Raw genomic sequence first — 27531 nt, forward strand, 5'->3', positions numbered from 1 at the left:
TCACGTCCCCACCGCTAAGCTAAAGGCGGCTAATGTTGGGCTATAAAGGAACTACAGCACGGTCACATGACTTCACGTCTCCACCGCTAAGCTAAAGGCGGCTAATGTTGGGCTATAAAGGAACTACAGCACGGTCACATGACTTCACGTCCCCACCGCTAAGCTAAAGGCGGCTAATGTTGGGCTATAAAGGAACTACAGCACGGTCACATGACTTCACGTCTCCACCGCTAAGCTAAAGGCGGCTAATGTTGGGCGTGATGACGCTTAGTCGTCTCATTTAGGCACTTGTTAGACACCATTTTTAAATCCACCAGTGGGGTATTTACTGACGTATTTTATGTTGTATATCTAAATGTAAAAATCTCTTCAGCTTGTGTTAACCACAGACCTTATTTCAGGCTAACAACCGAAAAGACATTTAAATAACGTTGACTTTGAGACGAGGGAACAGGAAGTGCTGAAATGCTGACTCATTTCCAGGTTTCAGGACTTTCTGCAGCTTTTATGGAGAAAAATATACTTTTTGAACTATTGAGTTGTCAATTTGATGCAATCATAACAAATGAAACTGTGCATATTTAAGCCAGCAGTGTATAAGTGTTTGGCACTTTGAAAGTGTAGGTGTGTCAAATCACAGGAACACTGATTGTTGCACTTCACTATCTGAAGGACTGGTATCTCACAGAGAGACTGACAGTATGTTTTCCACACAGTGTGATTATTTTCTTGGAAACGCATTCAGTCAGATAGACTCACTCTGAGAACTCTCCTCACGGGCATTTTCCCTTCCCAGAAACCACCAACAGTGATGTTTTTGTCACAATGCCGCCCTCAGGCAAACACACACCTTCTCTCACACACTCCTATAACTTCACCTCCTCCATCATTGTGTGGAGGGTTGAGCACCTGGAATGTGATGCAGTGTGAACAGAGTACAGACGAAGTAATCAGGACACAATGAAAAAGTAACTATAGTAAATTACAAATAACATAGGTAGGTAGGTAGGTAGGTAGGTAGGTAGGTAGGTAGGTAGGTAGGTAGGTAGGTAGGTAGGTAGGTAGAAATAGAATTAAAACAGCAATACAAAGTAGAACATATGCAGTAGACCGTGAAGATTAAAAAAATCTATAAATCTGTATAAATACGTGCCTTTCTTTTATAAAGGGGACCTATCATGCAAAATGCACTTTGTGATGTCTTTTATACATAGATATGTGTCCCCGGTGTGTCAGGGAACTCACAAAGTGTCAGAGAACAAAACTTGTATCTTGTAGAATTCTGTGCAGGCATTAGCTCCGCCTCCTCTTTTTTTTTTTTCCGCTAAGGACCCCACATTTGCATTTTTCTAACAGGGCTGAAACAGAGGGATATGAGGGATGTCTAAACTCTATTATCTGTTTGGTATTCGTAGCATCATAGACATGTTTTTTTAATATATTTTTATATATCTAAGACCCATAATGTATGCCTAAAAATAGCATAATAGGAGACCTTTAAGAAAGTAGAAAATATACAAGTTGAAATACAAATGTATGCTCCAGTATATGAGCTGTATGTCCACATTAGAGACCCCCCTCTCCTCCATAAGCCTCCCATGGCCCCATTAGGACACATAGCTCACATTCCTGCAGGACCGAGCTGTGCAGAGTCACTGCAGCCGTTAAAGGCACAGTGCGCTTTTATTTCTTTAAATCAATAAATATCACACTGTGTCCAGCCCATTGAAACGAAGGAGGTAAAAGGTCACACGTCATATTCTACACCAGTGTTGGAAGAACGTTTTACTTAAGTACAATTTTGAGGTACTTTAACTTAAGTAGTTTTATTTTCCAATACTTTATACTTAGAGGGAAGTACAATGCTCCTGAAAACACACTTCTTCACACGGGCATATCCACCCTGATCACATGACACGTCCTGTTTATTGATTATATTGTCTTGTTGTTGTGCTGTTTTGTTTACCTTGTACGAGAGGCTCGAAAGGCGCCTTCATAAATAAAATGTATTATTACTTATGTCACCCAATGCATTTGATACATTGTGTTACTCATTACTTTACTTAGGGAAGAGAAAATATAATCAACAATTACAATTATATTCATATTTAGCTCGTGTATTATCGAGAGGAGACAAGCTATTTCTTTATTAATCAATACATATGACACTGTTTCGAGCCCATTGAAACAACAAATCTAAAACAAATCTTTTACCAGTGTTTGAAGAACGTTTTACTTAAGTACAATTTGGAAGTACTTTAACTTAAAGTGCATCTATCATGCTATTTTTAGGCATATATTATGGGTCTCAGATATATAAAAATATATGAAATCAAGTCTATGATGTGTTTTGCTCAAAATACAAACAGATCATGCATTTTAGACATCCATCATATCCCTCTGTTCCAGCCCTGTTACTAAAGTGCTGATTCTGGGTTCTTAGCAAACAAAAAATGCGGATCAGCAATTCTATGTCTGCCAACCTGTTCTAAACCACATCAAGGATTCTTTCTGAAACAGTATGGCGCTCAAATGCTTTTTCTCTTGCAGGTTTATCACAAGGTGAGTTCCTTTTGTTATTTCCTGCTTCTTCACACACATGCTCTCCAGTACAGGTTAGCTCTGAGTGCTAGCGAGGCTAATGTAAACAAAGACGTCCAAAACACGTCAGGCATTGTTTCTGATAGCAACTTTCTGTGGGTCCACCATCCAAAATTACGTCATATCGGCAGCAAATCTGTATCTGCTCGTTGAACCCCCGTTTTTAAAAGATTTGGGTACGGCGGAAAAGAGAGAGGGTTTTATTTTCTGACGCTGCGTGAGTTCCCCGACGCACCGGGGACACATATTCATCAAGACATCAAAAGTGCATTTTGCATGATAGGTCCCCTTTAATGCGAGGACGTTCACATCAGTGCATTACTAATTATACAAAATACAATACATATATTAATCCAAATGACAAGTATATAAAGTAGTATGTTTGTGCCGTTACTGAAACAAGGCAGGACTTTTACTTGTAACTGAGTATTTCTACACTAATACTTTTAATTAATTTAAAGACATGAGTACTTCTTCCACCCCTTGTTGACCCTCTTTTGGCCTCACAATAAGGCCGCTGTACAATATGTTCACAGCTGCAACAAGTTGGGTTGAAAGAAGAACAGTCAAGTTTGTAAGCATGGGAACAGCCGTTGAGTTGGCAGAAATGGAGGCAAAAACTCAACATCGGAAATATGACCCTAGATTTGACCATTTATATATTTCTCTGTATGTTGTATGTACTGAACATGTTGATTTCCCTTTGTATGACATTTGTTCGACAATACAGAACTTCATCTGTTAAACACTAAGGCTGCTAGGCAATTATCGTCTTTCTGAAGTCGAGTGGACAGCTGTGACTTGTGTATTCTCTATGAGTGTGTGTGTGTGTGTGTGTGTGTGTGTGTGTGTGTGTGTGTGTGTGTGTGTGTGTGTGTGTGTGTGTGTGTGTGTGTGTGTGTGTGCTTATTCAGCTGTTGTTTTCAGGCACAAACACATGGACACCGACCGGCTGACCACAGGAACAAAAAGAGGAGAGGAAGGAGAGGAAGGAGAGAAGAAGGAGAAAGAAGTGAGGGAAAGGAAGGAAAGTTAATGAGTGATGTTGTTGAAGACTAAGGAAGGAGGAAGAGGGGAGAAGAGAATTGAACAAGTTAGTTAAAAGGAGAGGAAATAAGTAAGTGGTCAAGGAAGGATTTAAGATGGATAAGAAAAGGGTAATAAGACAAGGAAGAGAGGAAAGGAAAGGATGAAGAGAGAAGAAGAAAGAGACAGAAGAGAATGTGATGGATTGTAGGGTGAAAGTGGGATGATACAAGTAGGAGTAGGAGAATGTGAAAGACAAAGGATGTTGAAGGAAACTAGAGAAAAGGATGGATGTTGATATGAAGAAAGAAAAAGACTGAAAGGAAAGGACTAGTGTGTGTAAGGAAGGATCTAGATGGATAGGAAAAAGGTAAGAGGGTAAAAGGAGTCAAGGGGAGAAGGAGGAAAGGAAAGGAGTGGGCAGGAAAGTCAAGGATTTGTTTGAGGAAGGACAAAGGAGATAAGAGAAGGAGGAAAAGGGACATAAATGGAGGAGAGGTGAGGAAAGGAAAACAGCAGGAAAGTGTAGAAAATGAAAGCAATGGACAAAGTTTGTGGGAGTAAAAGAAAGGATAAGAAAAGTGAAGGACAGGGAGAGACTGACATCACATTTGCATTTTTTGATTTGTTTCACACTGTAAAATCAGGCTGTGTTCACACGCATTCTCAAAAATAACGTGTGAACAGCCCAGAAAAGTTATCCCCATATCATATAATCATCTCAGTTGATGGGATTGCAGCATTTAGCTTCATAAATACATTATAGAAACCACACTCTCTCCTCAGATAATTCCATGTTTGTGATTGTGAGAACATGAATATGGACTTTCTTCCATCATGAAATAGTGTGAGAATGGAGAAAAAAAACATGTTAGATGTTACTTTCCTTAGAAGTTGAAATGTTGAACTTTTACCCGCTCTGTAAAAGTAGAGTAGCAAATGGGAACGTGACGACATCCACATCAAGTCGGCCATCTTTGAAAATATACTAACAAATACAACCTGTTGACTAATCATTACAGCGATGTGTCAAAATATCAACGTTTCTTTACAAAAAATGAGACGAGTAAACATCATCACGGCCAACATTAGCCGCCTTTAGCTTAGCGGTGGTGACGTGAAGTCATGTGACCGTGCTGTAGTTCCTTTATAGCCCAACATTAGCCGCCTTTAGCTTAGCGGTGGTGACGTGAAGTCATGTGACCGTGCTGTAGTTCCTTTAAAGCCCAACATTAGCCGCCTTTAGCTTAGCGGTGGTGACGTGAAGTCATGTGACCGTGCTGTAGTTCCTTTATAGCCCAACATTAGCCGCCTTTAGCTTAGCGGTGGTGACGTGAAGTCATGTGACCGTGCTGTAGTTCCTTTATAGCCCAACATTAGCCGCCATTAGCTTAGCGGTGGTGAAGTGACGAGTAGACTGCTTCTTGAAAAACAGCCATATAGCAAATGGGAAAGTGACGACATCCACATTGAGTCGGCCATCTTTGACAATATACCACTACGGTGATGTGTCATAATAACAGTGTTTCTTTACAACTAAATGAGACGACTAAACGTCATCACGCCCAACATTAGCCACCTTTAGCTTAGCGGTGGTGACGTGAAGTCATGTGACCGTGCTGTAGTTCTTTTCTATCCCGACATTAGCCGCCTTTAGCTTAGCGGTGGTGTCGTGAAGTCATGTGACCGTGCTGTAGTTCCTTTATAGCCCAACATTAGCCGCCTTTAGCTTAGCGGTGGTGTTGTGAAGTCATGTGACCGTGCTGTAGTTCTTTTCTATCCCGACATTAGCCGCCTTTAGCTTAGCGGTGGTGTCGTGAAGTCATGTGACCGTGCTGTAGTTCCTTTATAGCCCAACATTAGCCGCCTTTACCTTAGCGGTGGTGTCGTGAAGTCATGTGACCGTGCTGTAGTTCCTTTATAGCCCAACATTAGCCGCCTTTACCTTAGCGGTGGTGTCGTGAAGTCATGTGACCGTGCTGTAGTTTCTTTATAGCCCAACATTAGCCGCCATTAGCTTAGCGGTGGTGACGTGAAGTCATGTGACCGAGCTGTAGTTCCTTTATAGCCCAACATTAGCTTTTTTACTTCTGGCAGTTGCTTTTATCCTGCTGAACAATATGTGCAAGTATCATAAATGTGTGTTTGCCACAGAGTTAATATTTTGCAATATTTCAAAAATCCTATGGAAAAATCCCATTGCTTTTAGTCGAGGGTGCAATGCAAGACCTCATCACTCTATAGATGCTTTCCTCCAAATATGGCTACACTGTCCCAGAACGATAAGCAGTTCTCATTCTCTATATGTTCTCTCAGTTTAGTCGCGCAAAGGACTCTAAAAGGTCTGTCTAGCATTATCAGGAGGACACAGTGTGGAGTGTGAAGGAGTGTTCTTCCTCACCTTGCTCCTTGATCTGCCGGATCTGCTTCACCGTCTCTTTGAGGATGGCACATTTGTCCGGCTTCACGTTGAAGTCGTCCATGTCGTTGATGTTGGCGAAGATCAGCTCGGCCAGCTCCTCGATGTACTTGTTCTCCTGCTCCCGGTTCCTCTTCTCTGTGCTCCTCTTAGGGCTGCAGGGACACAAAGACATCGCCAACATTAACACCAACAATTAACACAGTACACAGGAAGAAAAGGAGGAGGATGATTATCTCAGTAGATCACTGTCGTTAAATGAAAAACCTCCAGCTTCTTTTTTGTCATGCACAAGCTCGAAATTCCCGTCTTCCAACCTTTTTTTTATTGAATTGGATTTGCCAGCATTAGCTAAATGTATGATATTATTTGGCCCTAACATTGCTATGTTTATTAGACACATATTTTAGATTAGATCAAATATACTTTATTCATCCCGAATTAGGAGACCGTTTTGTCCCAACAGCATGTCAACAGGGAGTTAAAACTATAATGAAATAAGTTAAAGTAGAATATTTGTATGTATGATATCACTTGTATATGATTCGTTTTTGTTGATATCATATATTTTTTGCCATTGATGTCTTCCTCGTTGTGACACAAATTACGTTTTCCTGATGTTCCATCCCAAAAAGCTTTTTTATATTTTCTGAACTTCCCACTTCACTTCAATTTTGTCCAGTGTTTATTTCGTCCTGACTCTAACTTCCTAAAGTCAACGTCCTCAAAAAACCTGAGCTACAACCTCCCCATGTCCTCATTAAAGCCTCGGTCCATCGTCTCTACAACCTTCATACATCCTCATTCACCGACTTCTGATTGTATTTGTTTAAGTCTCGTCCTAAAAAATGCTGCCGCTGCATTTTTCTCCACCGAGCTGCGAGGGCATAGAATAATTTCACCCAACCTTTCTCTCTCGGCCTCTTTCTACTTCCCATTACATCTTCTTATTTATTTAACTTTTCTGAACAAGTGGCATACATGCTAGATAAAGCTTATGTCATATTGTATCGTCCTGGTCACATGACTTCACGTCACCACCGCTAAGCTAAAGGCGGCTAATATTCAGCGTTATGACGTTTAGTCGTCTCATGTAGACACTCGGTAGCAACCACCGTTTTTTTTAAGAGGAGTAAAAACGTCTGTATTCACCAATGGAGTATTTGCTAATGTATTTTATTTGGTACAACTCAACCACAGACCTTATTTCCGACATTTAACCAAAAATACGTGTAAAAAAGCTGTTGACTTCGATACAAGGATGCCCAAAAGGTGTAAAATGCTGACTCATTTCCTGGTTTAGGAGTCGTTCCAATGAAGCTCACCCCTTCCACCTTCCTTTCTTCCAAACCCAGGGTGAAGCTTAAACCACTACTCTTCAGACCGACCTCTATCAATCCCTTCTTGCCTCCACCACCAGTGTCTAGACGAAATATATATCGTTGCATCAAAACTGTCTCTCCTGATTGAATTGCAATAAGCCATGTGTGGATGTTTGGGTGGTGTTTTAGTTTCTCACCTGGGCCCCACCAGGTCTGACGGACAGTCCTTCCTCTTCAGAGTCTCGCCCCCCGAGGAGGGCTCGGGGGTGTTTCCCCCCCCACTACTCATCTTCAGACAATATCAGCACCTGGAGACACAAGAGGAGAGAAGGACCGTCAGAACAACACCTGATACAATAATAACGCTATTTACTTTCTGTACATGTGGACAGGGCCTCCAGCCTCCTTGCAGACATCCACAATCACCCATTGTGTTTACATGTGTGTTGTTTACATGTGTGTTGTTTACATGTGTGTGTGTTTACAGAATTATTTCCCTGCCATGATCAGACTCGGGGACCGGCAATGTTGTTAACTGAGACAATTGTATTTATTGTCTTGGTTGCGTGGTTTCATTTTGTTTACAATAATTATTTTACATTTCTGTTCTGATGTCTGAATATTTCCAATCTTTATTTCAGACTCAAGGTCCATATCACAAAAAGACAAAACACTCATCAATAAAATTAAGTTATTCTTAAGTATTTGTAGTTTATTGCTCTTTTAAAACTTGTACGATAAAACATATACATTTGACCTGATCATTATATCAGTGATACATTATGGTCTTAAAATGACAATTATATTATTTCAGGGACAAATATAAGGTCCTACAAAACGTGCTATAATGACAGGTCTAGCCAAAACGTATCTATACTAAACCATATTTATTTAGAATGATAAAGAAGTGTAAGGAATTCATCATTTAAATTACTAATGCTGTAAGTAATGAAATTAATAATTAAGGTTGAAACAACCTGTAAAGTTATTTAAAAAATAGGCTTTTTAGACATTTAAACTAGTTATATAAAGGCAGAATTACTTCCACAATACGTGGTTATTTATATGCTAATTTTCTCTTAATTTCCACGATGTCAGAGATACACAAAGTGTCTTTTGTTGAACACACAAAGCGTCTGCGTCGGCCTCTTCTTTGATGTGCAAAACAGTGAAGCCTACGCCATTATGGGACGCATTAACTCCACGCAGAACGAGTGCATCTGAGCATTTTGGAAATGTAAAAGCTCACCCCCGAAACCCTTCTCTCCGCTTTATTAACAGACTATAACTAACGTGCTGCAAACGTACACACCGTGAGTGAAGAGGCATCATCACAACCATGACTCATGGCAACAGAGCAGCATTGTGGTGCCGCGTGGGAGGACCAGTGGGAATACAGGAGGTGTCAATAATGACTGCACTAAAAGGCTAATTCATGAAAGCATGAACATTCGTACCAATTAAGGAATAAAGTGTATTGTGTTATTCTAAAAGGGTTATTTAGGAATGAAAGAGGAACATTGGGACACCATATGGTCATGCTGTCAGACCTTCAACTCGTCTGTTGGCCCGGCAACAATCAGCCCTGTAGTTTGACCACTTTCAGCGTGTCTACAGGTCTCATGCTTAGCTTTTACGACAACAAGAAACCATGTTAGCCATCGTTTGTTGATATCATCTGGTGAACTTTAAAGCGTGACTTCCCTCTATTGTGGCGTTGTTCCCAATCGATGTTGGATTGAGAATTAAATGCATTGTTTTGAACTCTTTAAGATGACTTGTATGCCATTTGTGTTTGATGGCGTTGCACTGACTGATCCACTTCCTTTATCTTCTTGGATACAAAAGTAAAAACTAAATGTAAATTCAATGATGTTAAGTATTCAAACTAGACTGAAATCAACACAAGCAGATAGTTGCCCTCTCAATACTATTCTCGTATACTCTTTAGAGGAAGCACACACACACACACACACACACACACACACACACACACACACACACACACACACACACACACACACACACACACCTCCGCTGAACACTTTAACATATTATTAATATTTTTTTTTTTTTTTTTTTTTTTTTTTTTTTTTTTTTTAAATTGTATACCCCGGTTATCTAGGCCCTTTTTGTTTTGTTGTTGTTTGATGTGTATATATGTCACACTGTAGGACCTCGAGAAACGATATTTCGAGATGTCTGGATGTACAACATGTAGAATTCTTGACTATAAAGCTGACTTTGACTTTCAAATAAAGGTTGAGGAAAGAAAAAGAGCAACAAGACTTTCTTATCACTTAAAAAATTACACATTTAAGCAAAAAAAAGCGACAAATCTTCACTTTTGTAGACAAACACACACTAATCTTATCTTTGATATGAGAAACTGAACTTGTTATTGAATAGAGGTTTTGACGGTACATTATATTCTCACACAATCACACACTAATGAAGCTCAGTGCTAGCAGGGCGCCAGGCCTTTAAAGCTTTCACCGGCCAACACGTCACCTGACCGTTACATAACAGCTGACACCGAGCAGGGGAAGGCAGGAAGGAGGGATAATGGAGAGGGGAAACAACAGGGAGGGAGAGAGGAGAGAAAGGACATGAAAGAGAGGGGAGGAAAAGGAGAATAATGGAGAGGGAAAGGAGAACACAAAGCGGAACAGAGGATAGGAAAACAATGGGTGAAGTGGTGAAAGGTACAGTCGAGAAGCGATAAGGGTGTGGATGGGGGGGACGGGAGAAAGTGGGATGAGAGGCATCTGTTGCTCTGAATAATAATGCCTGGAGGAGGAGGAGGAGGATCTGGCCTAATTACACGAGGAGAGGAGAGATGGAGGCAAGATAAGAAGAACAAAATGGACACTTGGGTCATAAAGGATCGAAAAGGAGGGTCTTTGCAAACCTCTCTATGAACATGCATCTTCACCAGTGACTCACGGCTACATCATGACACCGTGTAGCTGTGATAGCAATGTCTGTCGTATCTCTAAAACCCGCTGTGCAGAAGGGACACGATTGATAACTATCAAGCGTATCAACCACTAGTGCTGCCATGACGTGCAGCAGCAACAAGCACACGTCTGCCTGGTTGCAATAACATCAGATACGTGTGTGTTCAGACGGCGTGGATGTGATGTGTGTTTTGTAAAGTGACACGCATCATCACCCCTGACTTACAGTATCTTTCAAACCCTTTGTGCAGAGAGAAACTTGCACAACATGATAGCCATGACTTCACATGCACCACTAGTGCTGGCATGACGTGCAACAGCAACAAGTGCACGTCTGTCTGATTGAGCATCATATTCATATTTGTGTCAGTAAGCGACCGTCATGGAGGGATAATGCACACACAAAGTCTTCTATGCAGATATTAAAAACAGTCCATCCCTTCTTCATGACCACACACCGCCAAGGACCCTGTGCCTTACATTCATGCACACAATTATTTCGTTTTTCAATTCTACACATATTTTATTCCAGTTCTACGATTTCCATCATATTCGATGTAGACCCTATATACTTACATGTTGTTATAGTTTCTTCAAATAGTTTTCTATCTAGGTTTTTAAGTTATTTTGCAAATATTGATTGTTGTGCTTTTATTTATCTTTGTCTTAATGTGTGCATATAATAATAATAATAGATGACATTAGCTCCTTTAAAGGACCCAAGGCCGCTTTACATGGTGAACAAACAAACAAACAAACAAACAAAAGGGGCAAATATAAAGTAAAAAAAGGATATATGTTCAGTATGTGTCTGTTGATTGTGTATATATAGGATATACATATTTGTATATACATGTGTATTGTTGTATTCGGGATTGTAGGACACGGTACTTTGATCTCTCCGTCTGTACACACACACTGAAAGATTGATAAGGTTGACATTGACTTTGCTCCACAGTCCCTCCTGCAGAGCTTCAGGCAGAGACCAGAGAGGACCACGGAGCTCTGCCGCTGGAGAATCGGTCTTTGTTAAAGTGCTCGTTGTGTTGGTTACTGAGGAAGGCCCAATTCCAAACCACGCCCTACACACTAGGGCAGCTCAACGAGGCTCCCTCCGGTCAGATGGAGGGAGCAAGCGTTGGGACGGCCTCCCCTCTCTCCGGCAGAAACAGGAAGTATCTGTTTGTAACAACGGTTTCAAATCCGCATCTCTTAGACAAAAAGTTTAAATGAATAACTCAAATAAAACGTTACTTTTTTGTAAAGCTCTTTTAGTTTTAAACCTGATGTTTATAAGCTTCTTCGTTTTTGCAACAGTCTGTAAATATTCACAACTTTTTAATAAAATGCATAGGTATGACTAAACACAGGTTTGATCCTCAGTTAAAAACATATGAGGTCGTCATGAGGTCGTTAACATCGCAGCTTATCAGTGGATGTTTGCTGGAACTACTTGTTAACATCTTGTTTCCTGACGGACACACACAGCGTGACTCCGGTCAGGTAGAGACCGGTCTCAAGTCAGAACTTGGGCTGAACGATGAATACATTTTAAATCCAAATCGCAAAGCCTGCGATTTCCTTTTTGTTCTTCTTGTGTGTCAGTCATCCACACCAATCAGAAGTGCTGGGCTCCACATGCACCAGCCATTGTTAATCAATCAGAAGCGGCCCATGATAGAAGGTGATAGACAGATTGATCCAATCACCTGCCAAGTGCTTCTGAAAGTGCCGGCCCTTTCCAAATGGCTTCCAGTGGAGCTTTAGATGGTTTGGTGACCCGTCTGAGTCAGGTTAGTGATGCTCCATCACGTGTTTCTACTACAGGGTGAATCTCTACTGAAGCTCGACTTTAAAGCAACCCAACGGAAGTTTCATGTAAGTTTAGTTCTTTCACTCGTAGCTCGGGCTGCGGGGTGCTAGAGACGGGAGTACGTTGATGCGACCTTCCTAGCCGGAGTTATGGCCGCATTTTACAATAAACTTCCGTTGGGTCACTTAAAACAAATATCGCAAATCGAATCGAATCGCAATATTTGTCCGGAAAATCGCAATTAAATGTTTTCCCAAATTCGTGCAGCCCAGTCAGCACCGCTGCAGACTCGCTGTTTGAGGGCTCGATAGCGCACTCCCCTCCACACCGCTCCACACTCGCTGGTTTGGAACAGCACTTAATGTGGCGGACCCTCCGGAGGGGTAGGGTGTAGGGGGCGGTTTGGGATTGGGCCGAAGTGCTCGAGTGTTATTCTTTGGAGCCAGTCAGTAAAAATCAAAAGATCTTCAGAGTGATTCGAAAGAGCTGTGCTCGTTTGTCTTCGTCGAGTAACTTGAATTAGTATTTTTCATATTTTAATAATATGTGAAAGACATTAAAAGGTATATTGTGTTAACGTGCCGCCTTCAAGTCTTTGAATTGTGGACTATTAAAGTATTGAAAATGTGTTTTTTGCCTACTGTACTGTAAGAGAAATGTAAAGATAGTGTTTCAGACACACGTCTGTTGACATGTTGACAAGAGGCTTTATTCCAGACGAACAGATACACAAGCATTAACGTCATTTGGATCAATGCGATACTTTACATCCCGTTGCCTTATGTGTATACACGGAAAGTCTACGGGCATGTGATTTACCAACTAAACAAACATCCAACATGTCGGTTGGACTGCATCGTCATCGTAGAGATGTAATCAGATGCTGCTGTTTGTGTTTCCATCTGATGGAGAAAACAAAGTCACCGTGCAACACGCCTTCGGGCTGCACGATCAATGACTCTGTATTTAGTAAGCAAGCAAGATAAATACTGTGCAGATCTGAAAGGTCCCAGGTCACGGCCGTTTCTACTGATCATAGTTCCATCGTTGAGGTCTAGAATAGATTCACATTGTTTAATGTTCCAAACTCACATTGGTTTCTCTACACGGCTTGTTGGAGCCCCTTCCCCCCCCCCCCCTGTGAGCCCACTGTGCTCTGATTGGTCCACCCTAACGGCCCGTCCTCACAGCGGCGTGCGTTGAAGCTTGCCGGCGGGCGTGTCTGAAACTCGACCAACAACCAATCACATGAATCTCCCGCCCCTGACTCACAAGCAGCGGTTTGATTGGCTAGAGCTTGTACTGGCATATGATTCGATTGCTTCTGCCGAGGCGTCAAAAGTTGAACTTTGCTCAACTTTTGCAGCGAGCCACGCCAGCAACGCTCCACGTCGCTTCCCACAATGCAGTTCGGCGAAAGGTGACGTCACCCCATTAAAGTGAATGGTGAAGCGTCAACGCACGCCGCTGTGTGGACGGGCCGTACAGCGGAACATCAGTGTTTATGTGTTGCCATGGCGTTTGTTAGCAACCAGGAAATGACACCAGTAAGGACAAACAGATGAGAATGCTGCGTGGGGTCTGGGTGCCGTGTTGGCGGGACGTTGCGCGGCTCGCTGCTGAGTGAGTGAGTGAGTGAGTGAGTGAGTGAGTGAGTGAGTGAGTGAGTGAGTGAGTGAGTGAGTGTGTGTGTGTGTGTGGGGCCGTCAAAGTGACCAGGAAGCAAACAATAGAGAAAGAGAAATGTCCAACGAGGCGTTCTGGGGCAGCAGACAGGTCTTCTCTGTGTTAGAGCTCTACTCGCTACAGGGTGCACTTTGAGGGTCTGTGACTGCAGACCGTTCACATGCAGAACCTCCATAGCAACAAGGGGACGGGTGATAACCGGAAAAGCATGACATGGGATCTTTAAACAATAGTGCGGCAAAATTAGATAAAACACAATATTTGTTCAAGGCTAATTATGTGTTAAAATACCACTTTGAAAGAAGTATTTTAAGCCACAAAGACCTGCAGATCCTAATATAACAATAACGAGAATTAGAATAACAAAAAGATCTGATCAGAATCCAGTTTATTGCCAACAAGGAATTTGTTTCTGGAGCAAACGACCAATATTGAAATATCGATCCAACATATTTTTCAAATCATGATGCCACAGAATCAAATAAGGTTCACAGATATTGATACTAGAAATGTTAAAGACGGTGGACACGCACACACACACACACGCACACGCACACGCACACACACACACACACACTTTAATGCAACGAGAGGAGCCAAGAGAAGCCGTTTGAAAACAATTAGATCCGAGAGGAGGGAGTGTCGCAGCGGCCATTAAGGAATTACACAGAGCAGGATCGATATTGAGAGGACAGACTCAGATAGAAACCAACACTCCTCTGTCTCTTTGTTTTGGGGCTTCCTGAAAAACCACTATAGTGACAGGGTGTGTGTGTGAGAGAGAGAGAGAGAGAGAGAGAGAGAGAGAGAGAGAGAGAGAGAGAGAGAGAGAGAGAGAGAGAGAGAGAGAGAGAGAGAGAGAGAGAGAGAGGCAGGCAGGCAGGCAGGCAGGCAGGCAGGCAGGCAGGCAGGCAGGCAGGCAGGTAGGTAGGTAGGTAGGTAGGTAGGTAGGCAGGCAGGTAGGCAGGCAGGCAGGTAAGGACTCAATCAGAAGTACTTTATTGATCCCAATTTGGGAAATGTTTGCGTTGCAGCAGCATAAAAAACAAAACAAGGCAATGTACGAGAAATGAAGACCCTTTTTCCTTTGGCATCCAAGCTTCTGTCAAGGCCAGCAAACCCTCCCATCTCACACACCCACACAAAGTAGATGTAATACCCTGCTGCAGCTGGATTAAGACCCCTGGCTTCTCCCACTCTGAGGGGTTTGCATCGTGTGTGTGTGTGTGTGTGTGTGTGTGTGTGTGTGTGTGTGTGTGTGTGTGTGTGTGGTGTGTGTGTGTGTGTGTGTGTGTGTGTGTGTGTGTGTGTGTGTGTGTGTGTGTTCACATCAATATGTCCAATCTCTTTATGTACATCTCTGCTGTTTTGGTGCCACGCTGATGCTGCTCTGAGCCGCTGAATTTATGGTGGGTGGCTTAACACTGGTTACCAGGGACAACAAGTATCTGTTGATCTATAGCCGGCATTGGTGTCTCTTGGTTGCACCGCTAGAAACAAAAACATCTATTCTACATTGAGGTAAATACAACTTTTAAAAGTGTATTTTAACAAAGTGTACCGTCACGGAACAAGTATATGGAAATATGACTATGTTTGACGCCCTGAGGCTCTCTACGTAAGGTTCAGGTTACTTGCCTTCATTTAAATAGAGTTTCATTGGCACGAAAGACGAGATAACATATCATTTCCCTGGTAATGTCTCCTACAGTCATCACTACAACATCCAACACCCGGAAACGTCCACTCTAAGCAGAAAATACTCGGATCCTGCAACATCTTTACTCGTTAGCATCATTTCATTATTCACTTCTTTTAAAGCTAACATGTATTGCTTTGATGTTATATCCCCATGTGTTCTTTTGGAGTTTGGTTACACGACAACCCGTTTAAAAGCTTAAGAGATGTTTAGAGCAAAATACATGCAAGTATTTTCTCTTCTTCACAGTATAATTGAACCCTTTCCAGGTCAATGGCAGACCTATACCGTCATGCTCAGTCGCAAAACCTCAGACAATTCATTTCTAGCATCGAAAAAACATCCCTAACGAAACCCCATGTCAATAAATCTAGTATTGGTGTGTTGTACAACTCAAGGAATACGGTGCATGTTGCTTTTTTGGGAACCCGAAAAACTCTTAAGATGTTTAAAGTGTTTAAAATCTCCTCAACTTAAGATACAAAAATAAATGGTGCAAAGTTCAAGTCTAAATCCAACGTAGCTTACAATAATGATTTGGCAGTTACTCCCAAATCCCAGACATTTCCAATATGTGGAAGTTGTATCTGTTTATAACATGTCGTTCAAATCCCCTCAACTTAAAGGGCACCTATCGTGCTATTTTTAGGCAATAGCGTAGGTCTCAGATATATAAAAAAAATATAAAAAACATGTCTATGAAGTGTTTTGCTCAAAAAACCAAACAGATCACCCATTCTAGCCACGCCTCGTATCCCTCTATTTCACTTCCTGTTTCAAAAGTGCTGATTTGGGGTATAAAGCTTTACAAAAACAAAAATTGATACATAAAAAAAAAAGGAAGGTCTGAGCTCACGCGGGACCCGGCAGCTACCGTCTAAACTAAATGCTGCCGTGATGAAACGCCATATCAAGGATTATCAAGGATCTGAAACAGTCTGGAGCTCAAAGGCTTTCTCTCTTGCCGGTTAGACCACAAGGTGAGTTCCTTTCTACTTCCTGCTTCTTCACACACATGCTCTCCAGTACAGGTTAGCTCTGAGTGTTAGCGATGCTAATGTAAACACCGACCATATTACGTCCAAAACAGTCGGGCATTGTTTCTGATAGCAACGTTTCTGATTGGTCCACATTTCAGATATTACGTCATATCGGAACGCTAATCTGGATCAGCTCCGTTGTAGCCCGTTTTTAGAGATTTGGGTACGGAGGAAAAGAGAGGGTTTATTTTCTGACGCTGCGTGAGTTCCCCGACACACCGGGGACACATGTTGATGTATAAAAGGCATCAAAAAGCGCATTTTGCATGATAGGTCCCCTTTAAGTTTAAAACCCCAACAGAGAACCGGATACCTAATACTTTGGGGTATGAGTTGGAAGTTATACTCTCGAGAGACACTTCTAATGCCACTGTAATGTTCAGAAGCAGGGGGTTTTGATCAGCCGATTTGTGCCGAAAACCCCAGATTCTGCCATCATGACAACAAAGCCGTGCCGTCTCTCTCGCCACCTGGCAGCCTGTGGGTCTTTTTTTTTTTTAATTGAATTGCTGTCAAAGCTTCCAGAGACTCCTGACACCAGCGTGTTGGAATGGAAAGCAAACGCCTTTCTGTGTGCTGTGAAGTGAGTCGCCGTAAAATGCAAGCTGTACACATCTGACCCACTTACTGTAAACCAATTGCCTTTATTGGCAAACCAGCAAACCCCCATCCGTCCTCGCCTCAACAAATAAAGACCAATTGGTAATTGAATAACAGCAAAATGAAAAGTGGTAATGATTTAGTGTCACATGAGGATTGTTTAATTGCAAAAATGTCTAGTTTTCTCTACTTCTAAATGCTTTTATCAAAATTGCTAGCATTAGTTGAAGCTACAGCAAAATAAAAACATGTTTTCATGATTTAATTCAGGGGAAATTATCCATATGGTGTTGGATGACGACTCTTGTTTAAAATCACCCAAAACATGTACTGTATATAATCACCTTGCAGAACAACAAGAAGGCGCCACTTAAAATAACTGGATCAAGAGAAAATCCCCAAAAATCATTATCCAGCAGAATGACTTCAGCACCGAAGATTAGTGGCTTGAACAAAAGACAAAACAGATTGTAAACTTTACAAGCTTGTTTGCATGATGCTCTGTGTGCAGCTTCATGACTGTAATGTGGCAGCCAGATCCATTATAGACCGGAATCAATAACATTGAACATGCCTGCCCAGATGCTAACTCAATAGTGGACAACACACACACACACACACACACACACACACACACACACACACACAACACACACACACACACACACACACACACCACACAACACACACACACACACACACACACACACCACACACACACACACACACACAACACACACACACCACACACACACACACACACACAACACACACACACACACACACACACACACACACACACACACACACACACACACACACACACACACACACACACACACACACACACACACACACACACACACACACACACACACACACACACACACGAAAAGAAAACACATCCTCGATACTCTCCATGTGAAAAACAAACACCCAATCTAATTTTCCTACACTGATTAGCACATGTCGGACTCAATAGTGTCCCGCAGCAGAGCTCCAGGCTCGGGACCCAACGTGGAAAATCATGTGTTTTATCACGTGTGTTAAAATAAAAATCAGTGGAGCCTCGCAGCGGCGGAACTGTGGCGCGCTTACGGGCCGTCCACACTACAGCTTCGACAGCTTCAAAACCGGTTTCCAACGCGTCTGCCCGTTCACTTTGAATGGGGTGACGTCACTTTTCGCCAAACTGCATTGTGGGAAGCAGAGCGGGGCTTTCCTGGCGTGTCAGGCTGCCAAAGTTGAGCAATGTTCAACTTTTGAAGCTTCTGAAGCTTTCGGTGGAAGCGTCAGCCAATCGAATCATATGCCAGTACAAGCTCTAGCCAATCAAACCGCTGCTTGTGTGTCAGAGGCGGGAGATTCATGTGATTGGTTGTTGGTCGAGCTTCAGACACGCCCAGCTCCAAGCTTTTTTTGAAGCTGTAGTGTGGACGGGCCGTGACACTGTAGGTGCGCCGCGTTTGGGTCTGCGGGTGCTAGTGGAGCTCATAGAGCTCACACGGTCCCCTCCTCACCAGCAGCGAGCCGCGCAAAAAACATCCCGCAACACGGCACCCAGACCCCACGCAGCATTCTCATCTCATTTGCATGTACAGCACTTTGGCTCGACCAAAGTAACATAACACTAACCAGCAAATAAATTGTACTAACGCTAACCCTATGAGTTTGCTAATGTTAGCTGACTATGCTAATGACATTAGTAAATTAATGTTAACATAAGCACAACAACCAGAGAAGAAATGTTAAATGTTTTGTGTAACCGTTCAATCATAAGTTAACGTGTCTTGGATAACAACATTAGCTAGCTAACAATGGCTATGCTAAGCTAAATCTTCAGTTTAAGTTAACATGTTTTTGCTAACAACAGTAGCATAGCTAGCTAATAGGGGCATATTTAAGCCAACTAATTCGGTTAGTAGGAGTTGTTTGCTGTAACCTCCTGTAATATTTGTAAAGTTATATCAAAATATTAAGTTTGTATAAGTGTTATTGTTATGAGCACACACACTTATAAACTTAGGTTAACATTTCTTGACTAAAAGCATTAGCTAGCTAACAATGGCTATGCTAAGCTAAATCATCAGTTAAGTTAGCATAGCTAGCTAACAGGGACTAATGTAAGTTAACTCATTAAGTTAGTACAGTTCGCCTGCTGTTCATTGTTACTGTAACTCCAAGTTACACTAAGATAACACAAGGTAGGTTGTATTGTTTTGTGACACACACACCCACTATATGTTTATGTTGCAAATACACACTGAACATAAGTCAAACAAGCAGTAAAACAAACACTTAAATCACTGTGTTCATCAGTGCGAGGAACTTAACAACACAGAGCTACTGTATTTTATAAAAACTGAAACTACTGAACCACATGCTTGTGTGCCGCAGTCAGGCAGTCACAGTTAAGCTCGTACAGCCCGAGAAAGAATTTGAAAAGTGGGGGGGGCTTTGTTTATAGTCGGAGACACTATCTCATCATGCTCTGTGTAGCAGCTGAAGTGATGTGCTACAACATTCAACAGCGGCCAACTAGGGACACAACTCATGGGAGCGATTTCAAACTATGTGCTCGACCCTCAAGGTTCATATCAAGCTTCTCAGTTTAAGGACAATACGATTAAAACAAACGTGTTGGACCTTTTTTTACAATGGGGATGTATCAGTACGCTAACTAATCAGTTTACTTACGACACTTTGAGAAAAAAACTTGCAAAGAATATAATATGTTTATTATACGGTTACATGCTGCAGAAGCACGTTGCCCTTAAACTACATGTCCCACAATGCATCTCAAATATGACTTTTTTTCTCCGAATTTGCCTTTTTTTCTTCAAAATATGCATTTTTTCATAGAATTCCTTTTTCTCAGAATTAGATTTTTATTTCAAAATGTCACTTCTATTTCTTTTTTCTCCAGAATTTGGCTTTTCTTTTTAAATCATTTTGGGACATACGCACTGAAGAGACTTCTGCTTTCAGACGTAGTTAATTATGAAGTTATTACCCTATCCGATGATAATCCAATGCAGAGGCAATGATATACATTATTTTATATATATGATATATTTATATATGTATTTTTATATAGTCTTAAAGTTACAACTGGCCCTTTGAGTGCAACCATAATGCTGATGTGGCCCGCGATGAAATTGAGTTTGACACCCCTGACTTAGATAGATAACGGTTATGTGTGGTATTAAGGCCCAACATGAACATCTCGGTATTTCTCTACTACTTTATGCCACATTTTGTACACCGATACCACAAATTAAAGTTACTTTGTGTTAATAGACGATATCCTGTAATACACTGACAAGTTAGATGCCAATACATCTTGTATCTGACGTGGGTGACGAAACTAATGGGCGTTCAATTAACTGATATGATGAGTGTAGCTTTTAAAACAAGAAACGAAAGCAAGAATACTGCTGAGTGTTACATTGTTTAACTGGCCTCGGGTCAAACTCCACCTTCAACTCCCTGATCCACTTATCTGCAGCGAGAACATTAACATACAGTCACAGCTGAGAGACTTCGTAAAAGCCCTGTTTCTGCAGTGAGTCCATGAAGGATCCTATATCAGTGTGTTCAGACAGAAATGGCTCCAAAATAGAGTCTGTGTTAGGCATACTGACACATAATGTGGTTGCCTCTGAGGGCTATAAGTCATGCTTTGAGATGCTGGATAAACACATGCATTCTTGTGTCCTGTGTAAATACTCTTGTAGGCAAACAGTGAATAACACAGAACAAACGTCTTGCTAAGTGTGTCCATAAAAGACTTCCCCTACTTCGTATTTATCTATAAGTGTTAACATCATCATTGTGAAACTCTGACTTTGTAAAAGCTGTGAAAACATCGCCGGTGTACTTTGGCTTTCCGTTGAATTGTTCGCTGCACACGACGTGAAGCCGTTTCTTTCTGAATGAGTGCGAACAACAGTTGTTATTGAACCGCGGAGAACTGAGTAAACAGTTGGCTGTTAAACCTCAGGTGACAGAGCAGCAACAGGCCTGCTGACTGTGCACTGTGTGTGTGTGTGTGTGTGTGTGTGTGTGTGTGTGTGTGTGTGTGTGTGTGTGTGTGTGTGTGTGTGTGTCACTCATAACGACTCCTCCCCAACACATACTCACACACTCACACACACACACACACACACACACACACACACACACCACACACACACACACACACACACACACACACACACACACACACACACCCCACACACAGACACACAGGCACTGAGTCAAAACCACAATAATACACGACAGCTCAAAGTCCAACTCTGACTAAGAGAGTTTCGCATACTGTGAGCATCACAACTCGTGCTGGTAATACATTGTTACATGATTATATAATACTTGTTATTCCGAGTTAAAATGCGAAACGAATTAACAGAATGAAAGGCTTTTATATTTGTCCTGCGTTATGTATACCGTATGTAAAAGAGGGGGTTTGACATTTGAACATGTATGGACTAAACGAGAAGTCAAAAAATATAATACAAATAATAAGATGTCGTTCAAAATATTGAGATATGTATTGTAATATGCCATTTGAATGATTTAAATTAAATAAACATAACATATTTGAACAATGTATACTAAAACATGTTGTCTTTTTAGAAGTAAACAAAACATCAGCCCACTATCTCACAAGGATCCTTACATGACTCCCACATTGACTTACAGGGGTTTTAACAAAAGGGATAAAACACTATTTTTTAAAGTTTATGTTTTTTCTTACAGTTAAAGTTTCCTTAATTTCAGTTGTGTTAGTAAACAGTACGGTGCACACACAATCAACTACACACTCAGTTAAAGACTTCCTTCAGGAGTAAGCTCTATTTTATAGTACCGGCCCTTTAAATCTGTTTTTCAAAATAAAATCAAGTCACTTACTTCTGCTTTGGTTAAACCAGTCCATAACCAGTCCAGATCCGGCCGACCATCCATCCCATGCCGGCCGGGCGGACGCTCTGTTTTTCACACCACACACACACAATCAACACAGCCGTTCACACACACACACGCACACACACACGGCACTCAATCACACACTCGTTTTGTATTTCCTCTCTTTTTCTCTGCCAGATTACCTTCGTGTGTCATCTGCGCCTAATGACAGCTGACAAAGTACATGCCACAAATCCTCTCTCTCTCACACTCTCTCCCCCTCCCCCTGCCATGCACAGGGTGAGGGGGACACACACTCCTCCCCTGTCTCCCTCCCACAACACACACACACTCCTCCCTCCTATTAGCCAATGTGCAGAAAAAAAACCTCCCTCCAGATACTGAATGATTTACATGACCTGCTGTTCTTAAATGTTGGACTCGCATTACACATTGTGACACAACCGTTTCATGTCGTTTTGGACTCAAATCTGATTAAATACACCTTACATGGTTTTTAAAATGTAATAATTAAATGTTTTTTTAATCGCTTGTTCTTGCATATCCATTCATGTCCAAAAAACAAACTACATTTCTGAATGTCGCGTGAAAGATTGTTAGGGCTTGGTGGTTCATACAATTGGATGCTAACTTTTGGCCTAATCTGGGATGTATAATAATAATAATATATAATAATAGTAACATTAGTATAGTGCAAAGATATAGTTTGAAGAATACAAAGAAAAAAGTCCACTAAGCACTTTCACAGAAACCCTTTGCTTTTTCAGTCACCAGAATTTCAAAATAAAAGCAGGTGGAAGTTTGTCAGAAGCCAACGAGTCATTTGACAGAGTAATTGGGGCCGACTAAGTCCTAATACATCTGCTTGTTTATAGATTTTTAAGAATAAGAAAAGACTACAGTCACAAAGCATTTTCTCAGACACACACAGCTTATTCAGTTATCAAACTTTCAAATAAAAGCAGATCGAAGCTTGTTAGAAGCCAAGTAATCTGTGGCCAACTCTTTGATTTAATAGTAACCTACACTATAGAGCCAAACGTGTGTGGAAACCTGACTAAGTCCTAATTCATCTCCTTGTTACAGATATATTTTGAAGAATAACAAAAGACCTCCAAAGCACTTTCCCAGAAAACCATTGCGTTTCCGTCACCAGACTTTCAAAATAAAAGCCGATGGAAGTTTTTTAGAAGCCAACGACTCATTTGACAGAGAAATGTGTGGCCGACTATTCATCTGTTTGTAACATATATATTTTGAAGAATAAGAAAATACTACAGTAACTAAGCATTTTCACAGAAACACACAGCTTTTTCAGTCACCAAACTTTCAAAATAAAAGCAGATCGAAGTGATTTGTGGCCAACATATCAAAGACTACATGAAAGTACAAAAGTATGTGGACAGCTGACTAAGCCTTTATTTATCTCTTTGTTAGATACATATTTTGAAGAATAACAAAAGACCTACAAAAGCACTTTCACCGAAAACCATTGCTTTTTCCGTCACCAACATTTCAAAAATAAAAGCAGGTGGAAGTTTGTTAACTCTGGGATATAATAGTAACACACACTATATGAAGCATGTGGACAGCTGATTAGGTCCTTAATCATCTCATTATTACATATGGAAAAATAAGAAAAGACTACAAAGCACTTTTCACTGCTTTTTTAGTCACCAAACTTTCAAAATAAAAGCAGATGGAAGCTTGCCAGAAGCCAAGTGATTTGATGATAGTATCAAACACTATATGGCCAAAAGTATGTGGACACCTGACCATTATATGAGCTGAATAAGCGTAATTACACCTGCCGACCTGACAACAATGTTCAACTTCTGACGCCGGAGACGCCGGAGTAGCCAGCCAATCAAATCCCGTTTCGGAAAATCTGACAGCTCAAGCCGTAGCCAATCAAACCGCGTCTAAGCTGGGAGAGATATCCCGCCGTTCGTTTCTATATTTCAAAAAAAGTCGGAGGAGAAACTAACTATCGCCGTAGCAATCACCCGGTGTTGTATGACCAGACCCTCTTCACCTACCGGGATACAAACCGGAGGAACCAGCATGGAGGGAGGTGGCAGAGACAGTGGGGGAAACTGGTAGGTCTTCGCCTGTTTGGGGAGTTTATATATATATATATATATTGCTCCCATAAAATCCCCGGGGTTTTTGCTTTGTATGTCGGGGGCGGGAGATTCATGTGATTGGTTGTTGGTCGTGTTGCTTGAATAAAATCCCCAAGCTCCAGACACGCCCAGCTCCAAGCTTTTTTTGAAGCTGTAGTGTGGACGCTCCGTGAGGCTTTCCAGAAAAACCTTAATTTACACCCCTTCCTGTTCACCCCAACAGGTGTTGAGGTCAGAGCTCAAGTTCTTTCACAAAAAAAGGCAAAGCGTTTTCTTTACGAACAATGCTTATTGTCACGTTGGAAAAAAGAGAGTTTTTCCCAAACTGTTGCGAATAAGAGAAAGCACTCTGTTGTCTAAAAGTATTGAGGTTTCAAATGACGGGCGATTGGTGAACAGACGATGAGCTAATACACGTTAAATGGAAGGATCGACAACATATGAGAGAATTAGAGAAGTATTCAACACAAACACGACTAATGACCTTAGGGTTGAATATGACAATTAATGTCGCCATGAGAATACATCATGTTCTGTTATCTGTTATAACAATCCTATACATCGATGTCCAACCTTTTCTCTACCCTCCGTGTGCATGCGTTATAGTTTCAACTGCATTTTCTTTTGTTGTGTATTCCCTGTAAACTTATAAAAAGGCAAAAGAAAAAGATAATAATACTGTTCACTGGAAATAAGGGACGACAAAGACAAATGATGTCCACAGACTTTTGGCCGACACGTATCTATAGTAACATTTTACAAAGTTCAAAGGGAATAACACATCTCCAAAGCGCCTTTACTGAAGCCTAATGTTTTTTAAAGTACCACGACTTTCAAAATAAGAGCGTGTGGAAGTCTGTCAGACGACACAGAGAAACAGAGCGGGTGAGAAAGGGAGTTGTTTTACATAATAAGTCTCGTGTGTGTGTCTGTGTGTGTCTGTGTGTGTGTGTGTGTGTGTGTGTGTGTGAGAAAGAGGGGAGGGGAATTTAAAAAATGACGTTGTAAGCGTTGGTAGAAGCAGCTGTGTGTTTCTCACACACACACACACACACACACACACCACACACACACACACACACCACACACACACACCACACACACACACACACACACACACACACACACCACACACACACACACACACACACACACACACACCACACACACACACACACACACACACACACACACACACACCACACACACACACACACACACACACACACACACAGATCCTTCTCCTCTTTCACTTTTCTTCTTGTCAAACTGTCAGCGTTTCTCGACCTTTGATACGACTCTGGAAACGTCAGTTCAAAACTAACCCTCCCTTCACGAATATCATACTAAATTAATTCAAGCGTTAAAACGCAAATTCAAACCCGTGTACATGTATCCGATAATGATCATTTTAGAAAGGGCAAAATAATTAGCTCACTCGCCTCATGTGCAAAGCATCCTGGGTAACATCCGTCATCATATAGTCCTCTCTGTGAAACACATAAAGCAACAATAATGAACATCAAATTGGTTTTTGCACATTCAATTTGAGACTTTATCAAAAACAGTGACAACGAAACTCCCACAATGCAATGCAAAAGAACCTGAAGCTGAGACAACCCTGAGGTTCCTTTAAACCGATGTGTGGAAAGCAGCTGGCACTTCTCCTTTAACACTCAACAGATTCATTAGGACTATGATTTACTGCGACACTTGATATGTTCACTTCCTTTCATCACGCGGCAACTTATTCCGTATCCTTGATGTGTCCTTTGATTGATATGTTAGTCTAATGCTGGCGTTTCCTCATGTCCTCAGCAGGGTGCTTCTCCCGCTGAGGACGCTGACGATAAACCTAGTTTGTTTCCAGGATTGAGTGAGTTGCACTCATGCGACGCACAAAGCTATGAGTCAATCTGTACATCAGAGTACAACTGGGACAACACACACCACACACACACACACCACACACACACACAACACACACACACAAACACAAACACACACACACAACACACACCACACACACACACACACACACATCACACACACACACACACACACACACATACACACACACACACACACACACACACACTCATAGATAATACACAATCACAGCTGTTCCACTCGACTTCAGAAGTGTGCCTATTATGCAAAATCCACTTCTTCAACGTCTCTTCTATATCAACATGTGTCCCCTCTTCTTCATGTCTCTTCTACATCAACATTGTCCCCTCTTCTCCATGTCTCTTCTACATCAACATGTGTCCCCTCTTCTCCATGTCCTCTTCTACATCAACATGTGTCCCCTCTTCTTCATGTCCTCTTCTACATCAACATGTGTCCCCTCTTCTTCATGTCTCCTCTACATCAAACATGTTCCTCTCTTCTCCATGTCTCTTCTACATCAACATGTGTCCCCTCTTCTTCGTGTCTCTTCTACATCAACATGTGTCCCCTCTTCTTCGTGTCTCTTCTACATCAACATGTGTCCCCTCTTCTTCATGTCTCTTCTACATCAACATGTGTCCCCTCTTCTTCATGTCTCTCATACATCAACATGTGTCCCCCTCTTCTTCATGTCTCTTCTACATCAACATGTGTCCCCTCTTCTCCATGTCTCTTCTACATCAACATGTGTCCCCTCTTCTTCACGTCTCTTCTACATCAACATGTGTCCCCTCTTCTTCATGTCTCTCATACATCAACATGTGTCCCCTCTTCTTCATGTCTCTTCTACATCAGCATGTGTCCCCTCTTCTCCATGTCTCTCATACATCAACATGTGTCCCCTCTTCTTCATGTCTCTTCTACATCAGCATGTGTCCCCTCTTCTTCATGTCTCTCATACATCAACATGTGTCCCCTCTTCTTCATGTCTCTTCTACATCAGCATGTGTCCCCTCTTCTTCATGTCTCTCATACATCAACATGTGTCCCCTCTTCTTCGTGTCTCTTCTACATCAACATGTGTCCCCTCTTCTTCATGTCTCTTCTACATCAACATGTGTCCCCTCTTCTTCATGTCTCTTCTACATCAACATGTGTCCCCCTCTTCTTCATGTCTCCTCTACATCAACATGTGTCCCCTCTTCTCCATGTCTCTTCTACATCAACATGTGTCCCCTCTTCTTCATGTCTCCTCTACATCAACATGTGTCCCCTCTTCTCCATGTCTCTTCTACATCAACATGTGTCCCCTCTTCTTCATGTCTCTTCTACATCAACATGTGTCCCCTCTTCTCCATGTCTCTTCTACATCAACATGTGTCCCCCTCTGTGGAAAGAGACTCTGAAAGTTTCAGGA

General features: G+C 41.7%; 1 protein-coding gene across 1 annotated transcript in view; it reads right to left on the minus strand.

Moving 5' to 3' along the window:
* ncoa2 (nuclear receptor coactivator 2) overlaps positions 1–22357 on the minus strand; it is a 53355-nt gene extending 30998 nt beyond the window's left edge. Inside the window, exons 1-3 of the mRNA XM_034104906.2 lie at positions 22081–22357; positions 7566–7676; positions 6029–6201 (exon numbers count right to left, since the gene is read on the minus strand). Of these exons, the coding sequence (XP_033960797.1) occupies positions 6029–6201; positions 7566–7657 (265 nt within the window). The 5' untranslated portion in view covers positions 7658–7676; positions 22081–22357. The remainder of the gene's footprint in view (positions 1–6028; positions 6202–7565; positions 7677–22080) is intronic.
* Between the last annotated feature and the right edge of the window lie 5174 nt (positions 22358–27531).

This window comes from Pseudochaenichthys georgianus, chromosome 17 (assembly GCF_902827115.2).
Source record: "Pseudochaenichthys georgianus chromosome 17, fPseGeo1.2, whole genome shotgun sequence".
Taxonomy (NCBI): domain Eukaryota; kingdom Metazoa; phylum Chordata; class Actinopteri; order Perciformes; family Channichthyidae; genus Pseudochaenichthys; species Pseudochaenichthys georgianus.